General features: G+C 37.6%; 1 protein-coding gene across 7 annotated transcripts in view; it reads right to left on the bottom strand.

Annotated features, from left to right (window-relative positions):
• Positions 1 to 1,105: 1,105 nt before the first annotated feature.
• The window catches only part of PAPOLA (poly(A) polymerase alpha), a 61,762-nt gene continuing 42,989 nt past the window's right edge, over positions 1,106 to 19,878 (bottom strand). Inside the window, exons 16-22 of one of the 7 annotated variants that reach the window (XM_070412716.1) lie at positions 16,361 to 16,482; positions 14,130 to 14,272; positions 12,904 to 13,025; positions 12,255 to 12,475; positions 7,196 to 7,258; positions 5,256 to 5,330; positions 1,106 to 3,281 (exon numbers count right to left, since the gene is read on the bottom strand). In XM_070412716.1, coding sequence (XP_070268817.1) covers positions 3,186 to 3,281; positions 5,256 to 5,330; positions 7,196 to 7,258; positions 12,255 to 12,475; positions 12,904 to 13,025; positions 14,130 to 14,272; positions 16,361 to 16,482 — 842 coding nt within the window. In that variant the 3' untranslated portion in view covers positions 1,106 to 3,185. The remainder of the gene's footprint in view (positions 3,282 to 5,255; positions 5,331 to 7,195; positions 7,259 to 12,254; positions 12,476 to 12,903; positions 13,026 to 14,129; positions 14,273 to 16,360; positions 16,483 to 19,878) is intronic. The other 6 variants (XM_070412725.1, XM_070412744.1, XM_070412735.1 and 3 more) reach the window with 6 other exon arrangements.

The raw sequence follows: 19,878 nt of genomic DNA, 5'->3' as shown, positions 1-19,878 counted from the left end.
TATTCGTGGCTTGTCCCCATTACAACTTGGAACTGCTGGTCATTTACTGCCACCTTAGTGCAGCCAGAATTAATGCTACATTTTTCTGTGTGGAGAGAAAAAAGATGTGTTCAACTAGAAAGGTACAAACTTTAGAATATACCCAGAGCCACAAAACACACAGCTTTCGATGACCATTTCATTAATTCAGCAAGAGGGGAGAAATGCCAAAGGCCGTGTGGGTGCCAGGGCTCCGGAGTGTGGCGCTCCTTCCCGGGCAGGTGTCAAGGCGGAGGAAGTGCAGTCTGTGGGTGACCCACGGAGTCACGGGTGATTGTTACAGGGCTTTCTCTGTTCATGACCAGTCTCGGAAGTTTAATGAAAAGCTATCCCACACTGCGGTCATGTTTTTATACACAGGAAAGGCACAAGAATAGAGTTTCAGGAGTGAAGAAATGTGCACAGCCACATGGCCCTTGGAATAATGGCTTTTGCTAAGGAGGTCTCTCCCTCCCTCCAAGCACTGCAATAACCACACTCAAGGGCTGGCCATCACAGACACACACAGAGCAGTCCACTCCAAACCCAAGTTAAATATGCAACGCTGAGCATTTGGGGGTTTAGGAAAAGCAGCATCGGATTTGGGTTTATACAATGAGAAACCCAGGATCTTGACTGGCTGTGGTCTATGATCCCACATTCACTGAAAGACAACAGTGCCACCTGCTGACATTAGAGACACATCGCCGACAGCTTGAAAACCAGTAGCTTTGAGAGGAGCACATCAGGGAGGGCACACGGTCTACACACATGGAGTAAACACACAGAAAAGGGCAGTGTCTACATTCACGGAGTAAATGTCTGAGGGGGGGGAAGGGGGGACAGCTGGAAGGGGATGATAGTAACTACATTCATGGTTTCCTCCGACTGTGTGAGCTATCAATTCCTATTAGGCTGCTGCTATTGGCATGAATTAACCAGAAATAAATCTTTTCTGCATGTAACCACAATAAATTCTTTTGCCAATCTTCCCTTAGAGCCCTACTATATAAACTTTAAGTAGGACCAATTATTTCACTGGAAAGACAAAAGAATTCAAAGTCAGTCAAAAGAAACCAGCCGACTGTAGGATTGTGCTGTTGTTTTTTTATTGTGTTTTCAATGGAGAAATACATCATCTGTTTACAAAATAGCTCTTGAAAAATACAAGGAGTACAGATACTATAAAACAAAGCAAACTCCAGTCATGAGACACTACGTACATCATGCGAAAGCAACGGTCCGATCTCCAGGTTATGAAACTAGAATTAAAAAGTCACTACACAGAAAAGGTCCAAGTTCCCAGCGTGGCAAAACTTGGGTGCAGTTACAGGAAACGTTGAATAAACTGAATTTTCCCCCCAATGTGTAAACAAATGACAAGACTAAATCTGTGCCTGGCAATTTCAATCTAACTCTGAAGCTACACAAAACACCCAGCCACCTTGTCACTTGCCCTGGTAGTGTGACCCTTTTTCTCTGGTGGTGGAGACAGGGCCGGTGACTGTGCAGAGTGAAGACGTGGGAAGTAGAAATGTTGTATACTAGATGTTACAAAGTATGGTGAAAAGAAAGCCTCAATTAATGCATGGCCTAAGGGGAAGACTACACTCCAACTTTGGAAAATTAATTTAGAAGGACAGGGGAGAGTTTAAGTAATTGCAGTTTAACATGAAAATGCACATGACAGGATGGAGCACAATGGAGGATTCGTAAAACATGCTCATTGGAAAGATCTGTTAGGTTTGTTTGCTTTGTCCAGATTAAGAGGAAGTTTATCAACATCTAGCATCCCTCATAGTCATGAAGATGGCTGTTCTGGTGCTTAATTATGAGGAATTGCCTTCTTTAAAGAGTTCCTAATCTACTGACAGGATAAAATAAAATGAAAAAGGTGTAGAGAGAGCTGACTAGATGTCAAGTGAGTGCTAGAAATGATTTTTAAATGTTTCTAGATGTAAAATTTACTGACAAATTTGGTCAACCATTTAAAAATAAAAATTAGTTTAAAATTCTTGGAGAAAACGCCTTTTCGCCCACATGTTTAAAACTGAAAACCAGCTTGGCTACAGACCAGAGTTCTGTGGAGTGTACAACATCCCTCCTTTGTAGGATCGAGTGCTGTCCAAGACGGACCCCATGTTCACAGGCATTCCGTTAGTCCTCCTGGAGTTCAGGCCACGGGACCACAATTCAGTGTCCTGGGCCCGTGGCACAGGGTCACTGGCTCCACACCACTGCTTAAGAAAATACTGGCATTTTGTTTTGTGTGGACTAAATCCTACATTATGCATACAAGCAGAAAGGGAAAAAGGAAAACAAGGGGGAGGGAGCAAAATGCTTTTGTCTGTTTCAAAGACCACAGACTAAAGGCAAAACAATACCGAGCTTTAATAAGCTCAAAGAAAAAGATCTGCTGGCTGATCGCTGATTTATCTGCACTCTAAAGAATTCTATAAATAAAACGAATATATCATTTCTTAATCACAACCCCCATCAATCCAAGTATTTCCTAATTAGTCTTTCAATGTCAAACACCTATCTTAGAATTGACATTTCCTTCGGAAGGGTTACAGCTGCCTCACAGGGACTGACCTAGACATACTCTTAGCCTTGCTCTCAAGTACAACAGTACACCGCTGCAGAATGGTATCCGATTTGAAGATTGATGGGAAAAGAAATTCTTCAAGAAAAAATGAAATCCATCAGGCTGAAATCTAAAATTAGTACTACTTTCTAAAGCGAAAATACATAAAAGTGCATCATCAGAATAAGGAGTTCTTATGCTAGTTTGTATCGCAAATTTTCCAAACAATGCATCAAACATAAACCCAACCCAGATGGTCAATTAAGGATACAAATATAGCTTGAGGTTTGGGTTTTTTGTGTGTGTGTGTTTGTTTTGTGTTTTTTGTTTTTTTCTTAAAGGCAGTAATTTTTAAAAATAGTTAATGCAACTGTTGCTAACACAATAATAATAGTACTCCTGGCTTCACATACTAACCTGGACTTCCGATCAAGTGCTGCTTAGCCCAGTAAGGGAGGTCACACAAACCTACATCCATGTTCAGCCATGTCTAGTCTTGTACCCTCCAGTCTCCTTTCTTAGCATTTGAAGACAACAGGTTGAGTTGGCAGATATTGTTTATGGACCCCTGAGGTTGTTTTTACCGATTCAATCTCAGTTTTATTGAATTCTTGATAACAGGAATAGGATTTGCAGGGAGAGCAGGGATATCAGAAAGGTCTGTACTGGATGTTTTCTGAGGACAAAAGCAAAGAACACAACATTGTACAAAGCGCTGTAACTTAACAGAGATTTACTTTCCCACTGCTTTATTCCTAAGAAATGGAGGGATCTTAGCATAAGTATTAAAAATTTAAAGAAAACTTTCAAAATGAAATACAAATAAATATGAATTACTATGAAATTACTTCTTTTACACTTGTAGGAACATTTTAGCAATATGCAGAAAATGTAAGTAATTTCAAACATAGCTTTTATAAACACACTCCTCTAACAATTGCCCAGCATGTCATTACCAGGGCAGTAACACTATCGGCTGTGGTGCTGACTGGTACTGCAGCACCCCCATGTGGGAGAATACTTCAGGTTCACCTTATACACAGGAGCAGCAATTATCAGTAAACTTAGGATTTTTTGACCCTGTAAATTACCTATACAACTGAGCAATAATTTTATTATTTTAAACGTTAGGGAAGTTTCATATTAAAAATAAATTAAATCACAAGCCTTCTTTAACATTCAAAAACATAGAGATGAATTTTTAAATGTTTTATTATGGAAAATTCCAAAAATACACAAAAGTAGAGAGCACTGTATGATGAATTCCCATGCGTTCATTATGCAGCTTCATCAACTGTCAAATGAAAGCCAGTGAGTGCACTGTCCTCCCACCTTCACTCCCCGGTTATGCTGAAGCAAAGCCCAGAGGTCCTATCATTCCATCTGTAAATATTTCAAGTTTATCCTCAAACCATAAGGATTCTTTGTTAAACACGGGCACAATCTTGTAATCACCCCCACCCCAAACATTCCCCTTATACCACCAAACACAGAGATGGATTTTTTACATCAACATAATCACTCCTATAACTGGGTGGTTTTCCTCTCAACAGCTCCAGAGATCTTTTTACTAGAAAGAAAATTCTACTTCCTCATAAAAATAGCTATAAGCAAACACCCCTGGGCACTGATCACCACTGGGATGAAATCAGTAAGACAAAACTATGAGCAGTTCCCCGAGAAGAATGTGGGCACTGAGAGGCTGCCGGCCCATTGCAGGACAATTTCAGGTGGATGAACAGGTTTGTCCATGTTTCAACATCAAGCTCAACACTTGCTAACGTGGTTTTAGTTACCCCAATACATCTTATCAGATAAAGGTTCTGAAATAAAAGACATTCCAGAAGAGTAAACATAATATGCAGACTATCTTTAGGGACTGTGACGTAGGTCGTAGGTCATAGGGTTAACAGCCAGCAAAACCACATTTTAGAACTGTCACATTAAAATAACCCTGAACCACAAAGCAGCAAACACGGCTGGATTGTTCAGCAACTGTAGCCATCATCTCTCAGTTCTTTTGTAGGGTGACCTATTTAACCTCCAGCTAAAGAAAAGATGTACTTTGTGTCAGAGTTTGACCTGGACTTAGAAATATATTCAACTTGGGGGAATTCAAGAAAACATTTCGCCAACAAAATGGAAGTTCACAAATCAATGGTTGGGGGAGGACTGTCACAAGTAGAATTTCTATGTCAAATGCAAACATTATTTTAAAGAACTAGGGGGTCCATTACATTAATAACAAAATCAGAAATACACAGGGAGGCAGAAACACATTTTAAAAATAAAAAGATCATATTAACCTCGTAAAAATGAAATCCACAAAGAATGGTTTTTAGCTGTCATAATTTAAATTTCACTTTGACCTCTAAATAAAGCCGCTGTATGAACACTGCATGCTGACTAGTAAGGAGCTAAATCATTTGCACTATCACATGTGTAAGGGGATGAGTTAGCATCTGAACAGCACACAAAAAAGGTTCCACCACATCCTAGGCTCTGAACTACAATAAATACAGGGATAGGCTAGCAAGGAGTTACTTTCACAGATAATTTATCCGTCTCCGTAAACGCTCATTTTAGCTCATTATGCCACACTAATCTCCACAGCAGTTATAAAGCTCTCCTTGCTTTCTGCACTTAGTACCTGAGAGGCCAACAGAGAAGCCGCTGTCTGAACAGTCTCTGATTGAGTTGTACTTGTCTCTGTATCAAGTTGTTCCTGTGAGACAAAGAAGACAGGGACGAAAGAGTCTTAGAAAAGAATAAAAGAACAAAACGGGGTTTGGTGGCTAATAGAGCAGACATATTAGAAAACAGGAAGGATTAAGAGAAAGATGCGACTGCATTACAAAACCATCTTTTAAGCCTATTGCAGGTTATTACCCCATTGCACGTACACATAGATTTCTATTTGCCTACTTTGATCTTTTAAGGCGTGGTCAGAATATCTTGTGACTTCCCAACCAGCTCCAATTTGGACATTTTAAGCAAATGATAATTAAAGACATGCACGGGCACATTATGAAATGTGGCTCAGACAATGATTAACAAAATATAAACTCAAGCTCTTAACTATGTGAAAAACAAAGTCCATTCAATATTATTAAATAAAATTACTAAGAAGCACAAAAATTGCTCCCATGCCTTTAATTAAAAGTAGAAACTGTCTCTAAGACATTCCTCCTTCCTTTTGGTTTCTCTTTCCCATTCTCAATAATCAATGCTCAGTTTTGCTCTAAGGTTAGTCAGAAACCATGGGGTGAATGAGCCATGTCATCCCTCGGCTCCAACTCTTAAAAAGCAGTGCACACAAACAATAACACACACACACACACATATAAATATATATACACAAATGAAAAAAAATAAAAATTTGAATTTCTATAAAAAATACTTATACAATAATAGAACAATGAAATACCAATTTTCTCCTCTGAAATTACAAAGGGTAAAATAGGATGTAAGAAACAGAAAAAGTGCAGTGTTTCTATAGCACAGCTTGGCAATATGTATCAAGTTTTAAAAGGAAGCATACTAGTTGCCTCAGTAATTTCTCTTTAATTAATTTATCCAAATGAAATAAACATAAATAATGGCAGCCATTTAACTATAGTCAATGCTACAGTAGGGAAGGGCAACTTTCTTTTAACGGGAACAATTGCTAACAATAGGAAACCGCCTGTATGAAAAATGATAACTGCTTTAAGATAGCATTCTATGCAGCCATTAATAATATTTTCTAGATTATAAAAAAGACATGAAATCTTTTCTTGGTTTACAGAGTGAATAAAGACTTAAAAGCAAAAGGCTTTGGCAGTATACACAGACAAATCTATAAAGACATCAAAATAATACTTGCTAAAATATCAATCATGGGAATCTGGATAATTTGGGGGAAAGAAGATTTCCAATTTTTCTACAATAAGAAGGACAGAGTTAAGCCTTTAGTATATTTCAATTTCTGGGGGGAAAAAAATGATGTTCCCAGTCTCATACAATTTGGCTAAACCAATCTCTCCCAGCCTGTCTACCTTGTTTCAAGCCCCCCACACCTTAGGTTCTAGCCAGACTTTCTGCAAAGAAAACTATTTTTCTAAACATACCACACTCTCACCTCAACAGCGAGATGACCTTCTCATGCTGGCCTGCCCATAACCCTCTGTATCCTTCAGAGACTGCCTCAAATGCTACAGCTCCCTTTTGTGAAGCCTTACATTACTTCTGCAGTCAAAAAGTAACTTCTCTTGCCTCTCACCACCCCACCATCCTCAATCACTTTGATAATGTAATTAATTGCTTCTCTTTTATTTTCTTGACTTAATTGTAAAGAATTGTAAGTTCTTTAAAGGTACGGAACATAATTCACTCACCATTCTATATCGTTAGGTGCCCAACAGATTACAGTTCAACTAGAAGGGCCTCAAACATTAGGAATTTAGTTTTAGCATTGTAAATTAACATTAAAAAGGGACACTTCTGGAAACAACCTATAGAACAAATTACAGCACAATATTCTACACACATTCCTATCACATCTTCCGTCCTCTGAATTGTGTATGTACACCAAGGCTAAATTTAGTATACCTTCGTTTCTGTTTTATCATGTCCACTCAAAGCAGGACAGTTAGCATCTTCACTTGTTTCATCCTGTTTTTAAAAAGAAAAGCTTTATTCTCTAAAATGAAAATTTTAGATTATTTGCCAATCAATGCTTTAACTTACATAATTTTTTAAGTTATGAAATAATTTAACCTGTAAGATCAAGTATGGCCTTAAAATAATTACTGATTCACTTAAATTTTTTCCATATTAACAAGTTTAATTAGTATACTAAATTGTAGTATCTGCCAAAATTAAAAAGAACATGATGAAAACTGTTATTCATCACCACCACCTAAAGTACACACACACACACACACACACACACACACAACACACACACAGGGTTCTAAAAAGAAGATCCCTTTAATTTTCCCAAAGTTAATTAACCACAAAATCCCTTAGTATGACCTATTAAAATCCTGAATAAAAGGTTTAAGAAATGCTCTCTCCTCAGGTCTTAATTTTTAAGTGTATTATAATTCTATTCAAAACAATGCATTTTTGATAAAGAGGGAATAGGGGAAGCCCAAAATGACTATACTTTCCCATTCCTGTACTAACTTGTTAATAAGCATCACTTTCTTAAGAAAAATAATTGACACTAATTTCACTGCTTTACTCACTAGACAGAACTAAAATTTAATTTTAATTGGCTCTAAAACAAGACATGGAAACTACAGGATAAACTTATAGAATAGGAGAGATTTAATTGCAATATCAACCAATTCCAATAAAAACCTTATTTGTATCCCTCAAACATACATACTTAACAAATAGTACTTTAAAACCCTACTGAACCAATTTCAATTCTGACTGGATATGTGACAATATGGTAATATTGGTAAATGTACTTATACACACACACACAAATATATATATGGTGTAACATACTATAGCTGTGTTTTTTATTAGTCCTTATTTTTAGAAATATTTATGGTTGAAATGATATGCCTGGGATCTGCTTCGTAACATGGGGAAGTGAGCAGATGTGCAGATGAAAGAAGGCTGGCAATGATTTGTTAGCTGTAGTGATGCAGACATGACTGTACATTATAACTCTGTACATGTTTGAAATTTTCCATAAGTTTTTTAAATATTTATAGCATCATATTAAAAAACATATATGTTATCATAAGTTTTAAAATATATACATGGGGCAGATTTTTCTATTTTTATTTTACATTACTGCCATTTATATATATTTGAAAAGCTTTAGCATATGATGCAAATTTACAGAGCTAAACTACCTGGCAATACCTAAAACCCTCCTGTCTACATGCACCTTAGTATATTAATTAAGCAGAACCAGTGTTTCTTTCTGATTTGCTAAAATTTCTAATGCCAAGTACTCATTAACAAAGAATAAAAAAAAAACCAGTTTAGGAGACCTTCAAAATTAGGATATTTAGAATATTTTTTAACAACCTTCTTCAAATTTAGCACCATGATTTTAGGCCTGGGTTTTAATCCTGTCTCTGAGTTTCATTAGCTTTATAAAGGAAAAAGCCAATGAACCTTGAGTTTCTCTTCTAAGAAATGAGATTTATAACAGATCCTAAGATCCCTTCTACAGTTTAAAATTCCATTTTTATTAGTCAAAATAAAAATGAGCTGCCAAGAAGCAAACCCCAGACTGAGAAACTATACAGAAAAAAAATATTTGCAAGAAAAAAATGGGAGAAACCTATATTTTACAGGATACTTGAGACATCAATCAATTGCTAAACAGGGATCTTATTTATAGACTAGAGGCCCAGTGCACAACATTTGTGCACTTGGGCTGGGGGTCGGGGAACCCTAGCCCAGCCTGCGCCCTCTCACAGTCTGGGAGCCCTCGGGGGATGTCCGACTCCCAGCTTAGGCCCACTCCCCGCAGTCAGACATCTTTAGTGCTGCCGCAGAGGCGGGGGAGGCTTCCACCACCGCCACTGTGCTCACCAGTCATCAGCCAGGCTTCTGGCTGAGTGGCACTCCCCCTGTGAGAGCGCACTGACCACCAGGGGGCAGCTCCTGCATTAAGTGTCTTCCCCCTCGTGGTCAGTGCGCGCCACAGCAACCGGTCATTCCACCATTCGGTCGATTTGCATATTAGCCTTTTATTATATAGGATTTGGACAAATAAAGACTAAAAAAACACACAAATCAATGACACAATTAGGGATCTTTGGGCACTGACTAGATATATAATATTAATGAATTGTTGATTATATTAATGAATTATTGATTTTTTTTTCTAAGTGGGTTACACTTATTTTGTTACTATTGACCTGGTGCACAAATTCATGCACATTGAAAGGAAATTAATTAGAAGAAATATTTTAATATCGCTATTAGCCCTTTCTCTATAATAGAAGTGTCAGCCAAATTCACAATCGACAATGACAGATCAAAATAACATGCGCAATTGGCACCAGCAAGAGCTTTTTATGTATTGTGCATGCATGAGTCAACTTAGCCTTTTATATATACGGAGACTTTCCTTTTTGTAACCATTATCTTTTAGATAGAAGAGTTTAAAAAAAACTAATGGAATGATATGTTTGGAGGAAGTGGAAAAGGCTGAAAGAACTAAGAGTGCAGGGATTGGCCAAGTGCTCATACCTGAAGCTGCATGGTGGGTACATGGATACATGACATGATTCTCCTGTGTGCACGTTTAAAATTTTAAAAACGCTACATTCCTACTACTTCCCTAAACTAGACATGAAACGTAAGTGTTTTCTAGCAAGGTAAGAGCAAATGAAATTACAAATATTGTGCTGGTACACATTTGGTTAGAGCTCACAGAGAATCATTAAAAAATTAACCAATTAACGCCCTAACTGGTTTGGCTCAGTGGATAGAGCGTCGGCCTGCGTACTCAAGGGTCCCAGGTTCAATTCCAGTCAAGGGCATGTACCTTGGTTGCGGGCACATCCACAGTAGGGAATGTGCAGGAGGCAGCTGATCGATGTCTCTCTCTCTCTCATCGATGTTTCTAACTCTCTATCCCTCTCCCTTCCTCTCTGTAAAAAGATCAATAAAATATATTTTTTAAAAAATTAACCAATTAACATTAGGAAAATGGAATGATAAGTGTCTAGAGCTATGCTTGCATATACTAGAGCCGTGGTCGGCAAACTGCGGCTCGTCAGCCACATGCGGCTCTTTGGCCCCTTGAGTGTGGCTCTTCCTAAGCCTTCGGAGTACCCTAATTAAGTTAATAACAATGTACCTACCTATTTTTAAATTTTAAAAATTTGGCTCTCAAAAGAAATTTCAATCATTGTACTGTTGATATTTGGCTCTGTTGACTAATGAGTTTGCCGACCACTGGACTAGGGTAAAAGAAATGAAATGTGGAATCACACCCACTCCAGGACATTCTCAGGCTGAGGCACAACACAATCCAGTAGCATGGGGCTTTTCAGAGGTTCCCAGGGACTCAGGTTAGCTGCTTCCTCACCCACTCCCTGCCTCCAAAATGTTTTTCTAGAGAGTTTGGAAGAGGTGGGAAGCAGATGACTGAGGAAGGGATGGACTAAACCAGCAATCGCCAACTGGTGGCCCGCGGACCACTGGTGGTCCATGAATTCTGAAAGATTGGCGCCCGCTGGTTTAAGGAACCTTTGGAGCAGCGGTTGCCAACTGGTGGTCGGTGAGGTCCGAAAGGTTGGTGACCACTAGACGAAACTAATCCCCTTCTGGTGGTAGTTCTTTCTTTTTTAAAAAAAAGTAAGTTTTACACAGGAACATTAATGAATATCTCAAAAAAAAAAAAGTGTGTGTGTGTGTGTGGGGGGGGGGGGGGGGGGAGAGAAGAAATCCCCAGGCCTAAACTCCTGGAGAGTTTCTGACTCTGTATTTGGAGAAGGCCCTAAATTCTGGTAAGAAAAAAACAAAAACCTGAAAAAGTAATTCTGATGTAAGGTCAGGGTTGAAAACCACTGCCTTTGGAGATAATTACAGACGGATTTTCAGAATACATGTTTTAAAATATACTGTAACCATTTTTCATTCACAGAATCGTAAGAGTGACAAAAATTCATCAAATTATTCATAGTTCATTAATAGTGACTATTTCCTAGAAGAACAACAAAAAAACTTCAGAATAACCTAGGGGATAGGACATTTGAACTGTCACCTCTGTGGCAATGGTGAAAGCCTCAGTAACAGGAAACAACACGAGAGTCACTCCAGGGATCAATGAAACTGTATAACAAGGCTATTTCTAGACTAAGATACACACTTAAAATCAATGTATACTTTTAATGGTTTTCTTAAAACTGAGACTTTGACAGGATAAACCATTCACTATAAAAAGTTCATATTTCTAGAAAATTTCCTAAAGAGTTAAGAGAAATAATAATTCAAGCCCCCCAAACTAATCTGACTTTACAACTTTTGGCCAGGCATTCCATTAGGAAATTCCCTTAGAACCACTCACATTCTTACCAAGTATAGTGTAAAAACTCCAAAATTCCATTTGGATCAAGAAACAAAAACCATGTCCAAAAAAGCTATGAAAAAATCAGTACCCATGCCCAGCCAGAGTGGCTCAGTAGTCAACCTATGAACCAGAAGGTCATGGTTCGATGCCCAGGTTGTGGGCTCAATCCCCAGTGGGGGGGCATGCAGGAGGCAACCTATCAATAATTCTCATCATTGATATTTCTATCTCGCTCTCTCCCTTCCTCACTGAAATCAATAAAGATATATATATATATATATATATATATATATATATATATATATAATTTTTTTAATTGGTACCTATAAAAGCCAGCTGTATGAGAGCAATAAATGAAGGTGCCATTAAGTGCACGCTAAGTCGTTATGAACTAGACATGCTATAGGAGCTGGAATGAGAGGCAGAGCTTTAGGAAGAGGCCACTGAGAGAGCAGGAAGGGGGAGAGAAACTATGGCACTGCAACACTCCCCAAACATTTCCTACAAGCTTTCCTCCTTCCTGCTTCTCATTTTAGGCCCACAAAGGTTTTCTTTCACTGGATTTTAAAATAGTTAAGCTGGTGTTCTCATGGGTAACTAATATATAGGTACCTCTTCTGTTTTGGTTTTCTTGGGGCTTTCTTCTCTGTGAGGTGAGGATTTCCTCTTGACCCCTCCCGTGGGACTAGGTATTTTTGTTGCTGCATTTCCTGAAGGTCGTGGTGGTGGGTTGACCAGGCGTGTTGCAGAAACCACTCTGGAGACCGCAGGCTTTGGTGGTGATGAAATGGCTGGCTGTGTGGCAGTTTGAGGAATGCTCTCGCTCGATGTACCTAAGTAATAAGTAAACATTAATACATAAAAATTAAATCATCAACATTAAAATACAAATACAGCTTTATTTCTTTAGATTTGATATCATTGATAACTTTACATGCAAATATTAAAACGGCATTAAAAAACTGAATTCAAACTACTTAATTAACAAATAAAGCCATCTTTCCAAACAAAGGCTGAGTCCGGTGTGGGCCAGTGGTTGGAGGGCCAGGCCAGCCGTGTACCAAAGGGTAGCACCTGGGCTGCAGGTATGATCCCAGGTGGGAGGCAACCGACCAATGTGCCTCTCACATCGATGTTTCCCTCTCCCCCCCGCTTTCCACTCTCTTTAAAATTCAACGGGAAAAATGTCCTAGGGTGAGGATTAACAACAAAAACAAAGAACAAAGGCTGAAACTTCATATAACGTAAAGTCCTCTCAAACCTGTCAAACCAATTCCCTTGCCCCCTGAGCTTTCACTGGAATCCACTTGTGGCGCAGGAACTTCGGCGGCCTGGACGTTGGTCACAGATGCTGCTGTCACAGCTGGAGCAGGACTGTTTCTGCTGTTTAAAAACATTGACAAGTAAACCAAGAAGCATAAAATTTTGTGAAATTATTTTCTAAAGGATTGTTCAGATTTACTTCTCAGACATATACATTAGTAACTGATTTCATATAAGACATAACGAACAATCAAAAACACACAAACCTTCTAAAGCAGTGCTGTCCCATAGAACTTTCTATAACAATGTCCTTTATCTACGCTATCCCATATGGTAGTCACTATATAGATGAAATAAGGGCAGTGAGAAATGGAACATTTAATTTTATTTAATATTAATTACATGTAAAGTGCCACACAACTAGTGACTACCATATTAGAACGGTTCTTAAAAAAAGTTATCTGCCCTGGCTGGTGTGGCTCATTTGGTTGAGCGTCCTAACCTGCAACAAGAGGTCGCTGGTTCAATTCCTGCTCAAGGCACATGCCCAGATTGCTGCTCGATACCCAGTAGGGGGCATGCAGGAGACAACCAATCAATAATTATCTCTCATCATCGATGTTTCTCTCCCTCTCCCTTCCTCTCTGAAATCAATAAATATATATATTTTAAAAAGTCTGCAGGATACACTTATAGAAGTTAAATATAAATATGATCTTTTGTTTTCTAATCACAGCCACATATTTCTTTCATAATAAAAAACATTTAGCTGCTTAAAACGTTTTTAAAGAGTCACTTAATCCTTCAAAAAAGTTTTCCCTAACATAAACCAGCCCACGTAGATCTTCCCCTTCTTTGGAAGGTCCCTAATATTTCATAGATATGTTCCCCCACAACAAAGGCAAAGCAGCTTGAGGACAGCAAAGTAATGTTGTCCCTCTTGTCTGTTCTCTTTAGCACACCACACTGCTCAGTGGGGGCAGCAGGCGTCTCAGTACATGAAACTGAAGAGGTTATAGCAAAAATAGTCATATTTGTATCAAGACATATGGAACACAAGTATGACACGGTAGGACAAATTACTTTCTGCAAAACTAAGAGTTAAATGGCTATTTAAAAAATATTTTAAGATGGAATAAAATTAATATTCTAAATAGATGACTTTAACAACAATCAAATATGTTTACAAATAGCCACTATACTCCCATTCCCTTGTTTTCTTACCCCTGAGAGCTGCCAGAACTGTTCAATGGACTGGTCTTCATAGCACTAGTAGGTGAAGGCACAGACATGCTGTTATCACTGTCCATAGACAAGTCGAGGCTGTTCTCATTCAGAGGTGTCAATCTGACACCTTCTGTTGAATGCTGCAATCAATAAAACATTCTATCAAATACATCTGTATTTTATTCAGGTCTATGATACATGAATGTCTTTTACTTGACATATGATTTCTACTAAAAAGTACAAATCAAAATTTATGAAAATCAGAAGTGTCATGCTGACTATAAAAGGCATAGATTTGAGAGACACATACTCCTAACTTCTAAGAAGCCTTCAACTATAGCTCTTCCGTGGGAGAAATAAGGAGAAAGGAATGGTACATTAAACATACACACTGAATACAAAACACATTGCAAATTAAAAAGTACATGAAACGGCATGGATCTTAAATCTGAGAGCTTAAATATACATACATAAATGTATTAGAAAAGTCTACTAATAATAACACGATGTTAACAATGATTATCTCTAGCTATCGGGATTAGAAGTAATTGTTAACAGATTTTTTAATTATTCTACAATAAACTTTATTGTATAATTTCAAAAAATGTCAGTAAGTGCCATTCCTACATATTTGTAAATACATCAGCCTCTCCAAAGCAAGGGATTCCTTAATGCTCTAAGGCAACGTAGGATTTCAACATGGTAATTCAATAGTGTAAATTATCCTATGGAAAAGACTAATTTTCTGAAAACTAAACCTTATATCCACATGTAAATCCTAATGTTGGCCCCCCTTCTTAAAAAGCAAAGCACTCAAAGACAGTAACTTAATATAGGAACAACAAAAGAAAACTAAAAAACTGTAAGTGGTTCTATGAATGAAAGTTGATTTCTAAAGTGACTTAAGATTTCCATTTCGGCAATTAATGCTACTATCATGTCAAATACACTTCAGTTTTTTTCTTTCCAGAATACTCTCAGCCTCAGTGTTCACTTATCTACAGAAACATTTTAATAGAAATAATTTGCATTCTTGACAAAAACTCACATCCCATACGTGTGTGCGTGTATGCTCTAATTTTTAATTTAGAACTAGAGAAACCACTATGTACATAAACAAACACTTTATTCCTCTTTTCCCAACCCCAGCCCCAGTTAGCCATCCACTATGGTGAATTCAGTGGTTACTGTTCGCTAACATATACTTTTATTTCATATTCTCTTTTAAAGCATATATGGTTTTGACCTAGCTGGTTTGGCTCAGTGGACTGAGCGTCGGCCTTTGGACTCAAGGGTCCCAGGTTCGATTCCAGTCAAGGGCACATGCTCAGGTTGCAGCTCGATCCCCAGTAGGGGGCATGCAGGAGGCAGCCAATCAATGATTGTCTCTCATCATTGATGTTTCTCTCTCTCTCTCTCTCCCTTCCTCTCTGAAATCAGTAAAAATATTATTTTTTAAAAAATCATATACGGTTTTACATTTTTTAAACTTGTAAACTTCATATGAATGTACCAAATGGTACATACTCATCTGTACCTTTTTAACTCAGCATAGTATGTAGCTGTAGTTCATTTATTTTCACAGGTATGTTTAAGTATTCCATTATAGGAATAAGTCATTTATTTTTGAAACCAAGTAAGCAAATATCTCTGAACTAAAATCCCAATAAGTCCTCTATAGTAAGTCCAAATAATAAAAAAGCAAAGTTACTCAACAGGAAGCACTAATAACAGCGTAATATAAAACATTAACTCTGGTTACCTCTGTTAGTGATCTTTATCTTCAATAGTTTTAAAAATTTAAATAAAATAAATACATGTATAATTCTTACCAAAATAGAGCCATTTTCATTGAAAAACTCATCTAGTTTACTTGAGCTACAGAATACCTAACTGAATTAGTTTACTTTTTAAAGAAAAGAAAATTAGATACTTATGTGGAATATTAAATGGCCAAGAAAAGGTTTTGAAGAGAGTCTAAGTATTTATAAAATAAGGATACAAAGCATCGCCACTAATCTATCTAAAGTCTGAAGCAAGTGTGTACAAGAAACCTGGTTAGGAAAAAGACTTCATATAATGCAACTGCTCCACTTAACAAATTTTTTAAACGCTGTGACTATTTCAAATATAACTTATTCACTGAGCCTACAGTTTTGAAGTTCTGATAACCTGGACACATAAATTATTATATTAGTAATACTTTTGTAAGTACTTTTTAAATTTACCTTTTTCTTTTTTTGAAGCACATGATTAGGTAGTAGTTCATGGAGTTGCTTTCTTTTTACATGCATTGCAGCAATTTTCATGTCCACCTCAAACATCTTGCTGTTTATTGCTTGCCTATAAACTACACAATTAGAAAATTGTTACAAGAAATAAAAAAAAACATTTTAATAACGCAGTTCAACTCATCCAGGAGAGGCTATTCTAAGCAGAGATCATCCTTTATACATCAATACTTCATATGTATAAAATCATCAGGTGAAAACCTATCTCTACTCTGACAATTCACTGCCTGAGCAAACTAAGTCCCTTCTACCAGAAGGTTCAAAAAATGAAAAAAAAACAAAAAAAAAACCCAAAAGACAAAGTATATGAATTCTTCCAGTGTAAAAACTCTTAAAGTGGTAACTTTAAAGAGTCACTCTTTAAGAAACAGCAGAATTGGAGAAAAAGAGGTTCTTAAGCCCATACCCTTTAATGTTACCAGTAAAATTTTAAATTCTAATCTAAGTATGTAACAAATTCAGCAAAACAAGTCAAACTTATTTAAATATACCTAAAGATACCTTTTCAAGAATCTGCAAGATCAAATTTTAAGACAAGTAGTAACATTTTCTATTACAGAAATAACTCAAATAACAGAGGTCACAGGAACAAAAATAATAGGCTAAAAATAAATAAATCCAAATAATTTAGTTTCAGAGGGTTCCAAAAATGGAAAAATTCGTTCACTGAGTCCAACAACAAATAATTATGGAATGTATATACGTATCACACTGCTCTAGACACAGGGCATAGCAGGGAATAAGAGGCTAAAATAATTTCAGAGTCTACATTCCAGTAGGAAAAATGTAATAAACAGGAAAAAAAATTAAGTAAAACATAGTTATCCTTTGAACGCAGAGGTTAGGTGCAGTGACCTCCTAGGAAGTCAAAAATACAAAGAGAACTCTAGCTGGCCCTCCACACGTGGATTCCCAACCACGGAGTGGACTCTTGAACATGGGTTTGAACTGTGTGGTGGCAAGTGATCTTTATCGTGTAAGTGGACCGGCTCAATGCAAACCTGTGTTGCTCAAAAGTCAACTATTTCATATCAGATGGTGATAGGTGCTATGGAAAAAGTTGAGTAGGAAGAAAAGAAGCTCAGCCTGGAAACTAAGATTACATGGAGTGAAGACTTAAATGAGAGTGAGGAAGTGATCTGACAGTACCTGGTGGAATAGCATTCCAGGAAGAGCAAACATCAAGGACAAAATGTCCTAAGTGGAGAGCATACCTGGAATGTTCGAGGAACAACAAAAAGGCCACAGGGAAGGAGGAAAAGTAGAGATCAGTAATCCTTTATCTAATTCTAAAATCCCAAAATCTCCCACCCAACACAGAAGTTTTTCTTAAGATTGGCGCCAAAACTCGTCTGGCAACGAACCCTGACTTGATCTATTTGTGGTTGTTTGATCTCCACCAGTGCTTACTGTGACTATCAAACAGTTCCCTGTAGAAATTCTTTGGCTAGAAATGTTGCTCCAGGCCCTGGAATGATACTAACTTTATTACTTTCTGGCCCCAAGACAGATGGATAAAGAATTCTGAACTTATAATAAAAAATGAGGTCAGACATAAGGAGAGGTCGGATCAGGTAAAGGCTTGTAAACCACAGTAAAGACTTGGACTTTTATTCCAAGTGGCATGGATAGCCATTACAGGTTTTGAACAGGTGAGGCATGATTTGGATGTTGACTGAAAGAGCTGAAGGTGGGCAAGGGCAGCACAAGGATCTGATAGCAACAGCAGTAATTCAACCACACAGTGGCAAGTGTGACCTAGACTAGGCTGACAGCAGCAGAAATAACAATTAGCAGAAATCGCAATGTATTCTGAAAGCAGAGGCAAAAAAAAACTTTAATGGATTTATATAACACAGCAGTTCCTCAAATAACGTCATTTCATTATACGATTGGTAAGGGGGGCAGGGGGACTGATTCCTGGCCAGGATCGCTGCCTGTGTGGAGTGTGCACCTTCTCCTCATGTCTCCCCCGGAACTCCGGCTTCCCCACATATCCCAGAGCTGTACAGTTAGGTGAACTGGTGTGTCTAATTGTCCCAGCTCAGTGAGTATGAGTGTGCCCTGCACTAGAAGGGTGTCCTGTCCAGGTGGGTCCCACTTTGTACCCTGAGCTACCAGGAGAGGCTCCAGCCACCAGTCACCTTGAATTGGAATAAGTGGAAATAATTATCCTACTTGCTCTTATTAATCTTCCTTAAATGTTATGTATAGCTCACATTTATTTCAATGTTCAACACTATAAGTGTTTGGGATCTTTATTTAGAAATTTGGTGATGATTTTGAAACCAGAACTATGCAGTAGGAACTTAACTCATGTTTATATCAATTAACCTATGGTAAAACTGGTTTTGTTATACATATCATTTCGCTGAAAGTCACAATTTCCAAGAATCTATCCATGACATTAAGTAAGGACTTACTATCTGAGAAAAACAAGAGAGGAGGACTCCAAGATTTTCAGCTTGAACAACTACAAGAAAACAGTTGTTAAAACTTGAGATAAAAAACATTTGGAGAAGTTGGAAGAGAGTGGAGGTAAAATTTTGGGCTTTGAACAAGTTAAATTTGTTTTATTAAAAAGAAATCTCGCCCCAACCGGTTTGGCTCAGTGGATAGAGCGTCGGCCTGTGGACTGAAGGGTCCCAGGTTCGATTCTGTCAAGGGTATGTACCTTGGTTGCAGGCACATCCCCAGTAGGGGTTGTGCAGGAGGCAGCTGATCGATGTTTCTCTCTCATCGATGTTTCTAACTCTCTATCCCTCTCCCTTCCTCTCTGTAAAAAAAAATAATAATAAAATATTTATTTTTTTAAAAACCTCAGAAAGTATTCTATTAAAATTTTCAAGATATAGGACAACTAAATATTTGTTACCCAAAAATACCTGAAAGTGCCTTGAAAATTTTGAAAAGAATATGTATTTCAGTATGCAAAAGCCTAGGTACAGTGACTAGAAGATACACTGTACTCAGCTGATGACACCTATGTGTAGAATCACTAGCAGTGTGACATCTGTGAATTCCTACTGATCCAGGTGTGGCCTGTTGTGATTCAGAGACCAGCAGCATTGCAATTGGTGACATAATAAAAGTTAACGTTTTAAATTGGGCTAAAGGTGACCTCTTGATATATGTGGTAGTTGCATTCCTGGAAAATTCAGATTAAAAATCCTTTTTTTTTGGTAAAATTGAGTTGAGTTCTTGCTTCAAATAATTGATAAGTTCATTAATACAATCTTTGATAAAGAGCTCAACTTAGATACAAAACAAATTTTCTTTTCGTTTTGATTGTCCAAATAGAGCTATTCAATTATCTCTACATGATTTGTTAGTTCACAAATGGTTTAAGGTGACATCAGAATTTTTACTTTGGAAAAACACACGTCTGTGGTGCTCAGCAAACAGAGTCATCAGCACCCTCCAAATCATATCCTAAAAGCCTGTATGAGTGCTTT

This window comes from Myotis yumanensis, unplaced genomic scaffold (genome assembly GCF_028538775.1).
Source record: "Myotis yumanensis isolate MYYU_CA2020_CCGP unplaced genomic scaffold, mMyoYum1.0.hap1 SCAF_1, whole genome shotgun sequence".
Lineage (NCBI taxonomy): Eukaryota > Metazoa > Chordata > Mammalia > Chiroptera > Vespertilionidae > Myotis > Myotis yumanensis.
The sequence above is the reverse complement of the archived record's forward strand: the minus strand, read 5'-3'. Positions and strand labels throughout refer to the sequence as shown.